The sequence below is a fragment of the Magnolia sinica genome, chromosome 1 (genome assembly GCF_029962835.1).
Source record: "Magnolia sinica isolate HGM2019 chromosome 1, MsV1, whole genome shotgun sequence".
NCBI lineage: Eukaryota > Viridiplantae > Streptophyta > Magnoliopsida > Magnoliales > Magnoliaceae > Magnolia > Magnolia sinica.
In genome coordinates, this window is record NC_080573.1 from 17,674,019 (window position 1) to 17,678,314 (window position 4,296).

The 4,296-nt window shown below is 41.2% G+C and overlaps 1 protein-coding gene across 1 annotated transcript; it reads right to left on the reverse strand.

Moving 5' to 3' along the window:
- Positions 1–2,100: 2,100 nt before the first annotated feature.
- On the reverse strand, positions 2,101–4,045 carry LOC131241430 (myb family transcription factor IPN2-like). Its single transcript, XM_058240231.1, has 6 exons — positions 3,719–4,045; positions 3,551–3,627; positions 3,330–3,387; positions 3,134–3,200; positions 2,903–2,975; positions 2,101–2,814 (listed from the first exon to the last, which is right to left on the reverse strand). The coding sequence occupies exons 1-6, from the start codon at positions 3,882–3,884 to the stop codon at positions 2,224–2,226; spliced, it is 1,032 nt and encodes a 343-aa protein (XP_058096214.1). The 5' UTR covers positions 3,885–4,045; the 3' UTR covers positions 2,101–2,223.
- Positions 4,046–4,296: the final 251 nt, after the last annotated feature.

Consider the following 4,296-nt stretch of genomic DNA (forward strand, 5'->3'; position numbering starts at 1 on the left):
GGAGGAATGGAAAACACAAATATCAGCTTATCCAAAACTTCCCTGGCCCTTAAGAAAATTTCAACAGTAGACGTTCAATCCCCACTGTTTCCTGTGGTGTGGTCCAGTTGAGCTTTGGATATACTTCAATTTTAGTCTCGTGCCCTAAAATGAGCTGGCAAAATGGATGGACGGCGTGGACAAAACACATACATCACGGTGAGCCCACAGAGACATGATGTAACATGACTGGTTCATTGGGACCTATCTAATCATTGACAGTTAATATAACTACGACTCTCTAACTATTGACTTTCTAACTATATGAGGCTGACTTTGACACGTTGGGGTGGATCAGGAAGGATTAGATTGCACAACAACACGTGGCAATCGGTCCATGTAGTGGGTCTTGTCCACGTAAGGTCTTCCTTTGGCCATCAGTTGCATGGATCCATTTTCATCTCGACCGTCCAATTCGAGGGCCATTATATGGGTAAGATCATCCAAACTTGGCTAATGTTTTGAGGAAGAGGATTCATGGCAGCGGCCAACTAAATATATGGATGGTCTGGATTACCCGATCTTCCTACCACATGTTCAAAAGGGGATTAAAGTTTATAAATCTGATGAATATGACTCTTCAATCAGTGTGACTTCTGTACCACGGACTTTCTGAAGAAATCCCTACCAGATGTATGGTCCAGATTCACCAACGCTACTGAAAACAGTTACCCAATTGCAACGAACCAAGATCGCTTCACTGCTCAACCATCTAGAGAGTCACCTCATGTGAGGAGGAAGAACACGTGGCTGATATCCGTTCGTACAGTCCAATCATCAGAGATCCAGGCCCTTATCAGATGGCCCACATAGTGAACATACCATATATATACCAAAAATCAGGTTATTATATTCATCAAGTTAGCCACACACGCTTGCGTAATCTGGACTGTTGGTTTTTTTTTTTTCCTAACGGTCCATTTTCTCACACAAATTTTACCTGCCTAATAACTGGACAGACATTATTTTTTGTGGAGAGCATGTTCATAAATGTGGCCTACATGATGAATGGCGTGGATCTCTCTGACAAGCATGCCACAGGCAGGATCTCTAACACGTGCTCATTGAATCACGACCCTTCATCAAATGCACAAGGAAAATGGATTGATGAAAAACGAAAGGAAAAAAATAAAAAGGAACAGGAGATACCTCCTGTCGGATGCTCTCCAAAGCAATTCCTCTTCCAAATTCAAGAAAAAAGAGGTCCCAATCACATTCTCCTACTCAATTCCCAATGAAATTGAAACTTTCAACTGTTTCCATGCCATCTCCTAACAATAAGCCTAGATTTGCATGGATCTTTTTAAGGTTACTGCTTTGTAATGATGGGTGTAACTAACTAGGAGCAACTAACTCAAAAGCAAGGCCCACCTAAAAATTAAGGACCGGATCCAGTGCCTCTTAGAGGTATGGGAGGCACTGTAACTCCATGTCATTGCTATACACGTGGCATATTTGGATTAGATCAGAGATGTTCATTTGATGGGTCATTTAGTTAATGGGCCATATTCAAGAAATCACACTGTTCGGATTATCCTGACTCTTTAATTGATGGCATACAAATGGACACTAAAAGATGGAAGCATGCTATGGCTCACATCCAGTGAGGAAAAGGTTGAGGAAAAGGTCCATCAATTAGATGGCTAGGATAGTCCAATCAGAGTAATTTTTTTCTAACGGCTAATCAACGACGGAGCCCACGGAATGCCTGGTTCAGATTATCATATACGTGTGAGGAGAACAAAATTACAGTGCCTCCAGAGTGGATCAGCTCCTCAGAAAGACAAGATTTCTATATTCAGTAACGAGAATAACTTCAAAAACAACATGGCCCACATAAAAAAGCATGACAAATCCAAAGTTGTAGAAGACCGACATGAAGAAACTTGAGAAATCCTAGGATTTAGATACATATATGTTTCTTCCCTTTTTTTTTTTATTACTCCAAGATAGATTTTGAAAAGCAAGCTATGAGATGCATGAGAGTAGGAAGTTATTGAAATGAAACACAAAGAAACTAAACAAAAAATCATCTGGGAAACAAGAGAATTAATCATGAGATAAAATATCAACACACCATCATCTTACTTCAGCTTAATCATAAGATTAAAAGGTTAATACACCATAATTTCTCTTACATTCGAGCATGCAAAGTTATTAAATTTGATACATGGATAGTCTAACTCACCCATAAGACAAATTTCTTGTTTGGGGTAAATCCCCACCCTTCATCATGTGATTATTCCTTTCCGCTGGAATCGGGACCCTTCGTGGTGATGGCCTTTCGAGCTTCGGTGAGCCCTCAAATTTCTTTTCACTCATGGAATCAGCTGATAGAATCAGCTTGCTTTCATAAACATCTCCCATTGAATCCATATCAAAGCCGCCACCGATTGCTGATTGTGAGATTTGAAGTTGCTCACCCTTGAAAGCATCATCTTGTGAGCTTAGACAAGTAGCTGCTGTTCCCAGTTCTTGTAATCGGAGATCGTCGGCCCAATTTAGTGGGCTTTTGCTACTACAGCCATATGGACTAGGCCCCTTGTTCCCCAAAGAAAGGTTGTCATTCGGCAGCAATATTCCCATATCGAGCTGCTCGCCACTGCCGTATAAGTGTAAGTCTTGAAGAGAAGGAAAAATGATGGGAGGGCTGCTGCTACCCTGGTAGCTTCCTGAGGCCATGTTTTCACCTGCAAGCGTCTGGCAAGCTTTCTCCAGTATGGTTTGCATATACTTTCCTTGAGCTTCAATCCTCAATTGGAGGTGTTTTTGCACCTGCCCATGTAGGCCTTAGATAATATATTCTCAACCATGTTGAAAATGCAATGAGAAAAATCAATAATTTGGGACTTTGTTGGGTTACCTCCAATTGCTCATGCAATCTCCTTTCAACTTCCATTTTCATCCGAAGTGATTCACTGATATGTATGTTCCTACTGAAAGATCATCGCACCAATACAATCCAAACAATAATGTTAATCACAAACTAAAATTGCCATTGAAACATCTACAAACAACAAATCACAAGCCTTTCTCAAACTAATCCCTATACGTGATAGGTGCAATTAAGATAAAAGCTATGCAGACAGCATACTCAGTCATGCTTCGGCCCATTATCCCAGATGTAGAAGGACCATTCCTTTGCATTTCCAATGCCATAGCTGCTAGAAATTAGAAAGAAACAACTTCTCTTATTAGCCCAAACGAAGTTAAGAGTAAAAATAAAAGAAGGTAGCTCAAAAAAAAAAAAAAAAAAAAAAACCCTATGAATGCAAAATCAGCTCTCTTACCATCTTTTACGGCGTGATCGTTAAATTCCTTGTGTGGTTGTTTCCCAAGCCTGAATTTCTACCAGCAAGCAACACCAACCATGATATCAAAAGGGAAAGAAGAAGAAGAAGAAGAAGAAGAAGAATAAGCAGAAGAATAAGAAGAAAACCCTAGAAAACCCTACATAAAGAAAAGCATTAGAGAAGTGCAACAAGAAAAGAAAGTTGTATTGCATACATACTTGAAGGTGGCTCTTGAGATGATAGAGAGTAAGTCCCTTGACACCCATAACTCTCATGATAGATTTTGGAGTGGCCTCTACACAATTCAAACATGAAGATGTTAGGTATTCCATGCTTAGATAACATCATGATGATGATGAAGAAGATGGTGGTGATGAGATTAATACTGTCGGGTCCTCCAAGCTGTGTGACAGCGTCGACAAAACGGTCATGAAGCTCAACGGTCCAGCGGAGGCGGGGCTTGGGATCAGTGGTGAGGACGAGGTTTGAGTCACCCTGAACACACATGGGCCTATCATGTGAATTCATAGTAGGCTTCTTGGGATGGAACATTCCCTCTCGGCTGTTGTGGAGAGAATTGAAAGAGATTCAAGAACAAATGCGATGAATATAGGAGAGGAATAGGGTTCTTTTTCTTTTGTTTTTGTTTTGAAGGGGAGAAGGCCTCTTCTCTCTTCTCTCCTCTCTCTTTTCTCTTTCTCTCTCTCTCAGAACCCATGGTGGTCACGCCGCCTCTCTTAAAAAAGGCCACCGACTTCAAACATTCAGTCACTCCTTTGCCCAAAGATTCTCTATCCCTCTCAGAGAGAGAGAGAGAGAGAGAGAGAGAGAGAGAGAGAGAGAGAGTCTTGGCCATCACGTGCAAGCACACGTGCCAATGTGGCCTACGGCAAGGATCAGAGCTTTCCATCAGGTGGGTGCACTAAGATCTTCTGTCCTGAATTAGGAAAATTCCTCTCTTTAG

Excerpts from the sequence above, each read along its gene's own strand:
- LOC131241430 (XM_058240231.1), bottom strand. The coding sequence starts at position 3,884 with ATGTTCCATCCCAAGAAGCCTACTATGAATTCACATGATAGGCCCATG. Across the intron at positions 3,628-3,718 it reads ACAGCTTGGAGGACCCGACA|AGGCCACTCCAAAATCTATC; the intron begins GTATTAATCTCA and ends TGAATTGTGTAG. Across the intron at positions 3,201-3,329 it reads CGATCACGCCGTAAAAGATG|CTATGGCATTGGAAATGCAA; the intron begins GTAAGAGAGCTG and ends AATTTCTAGCAG.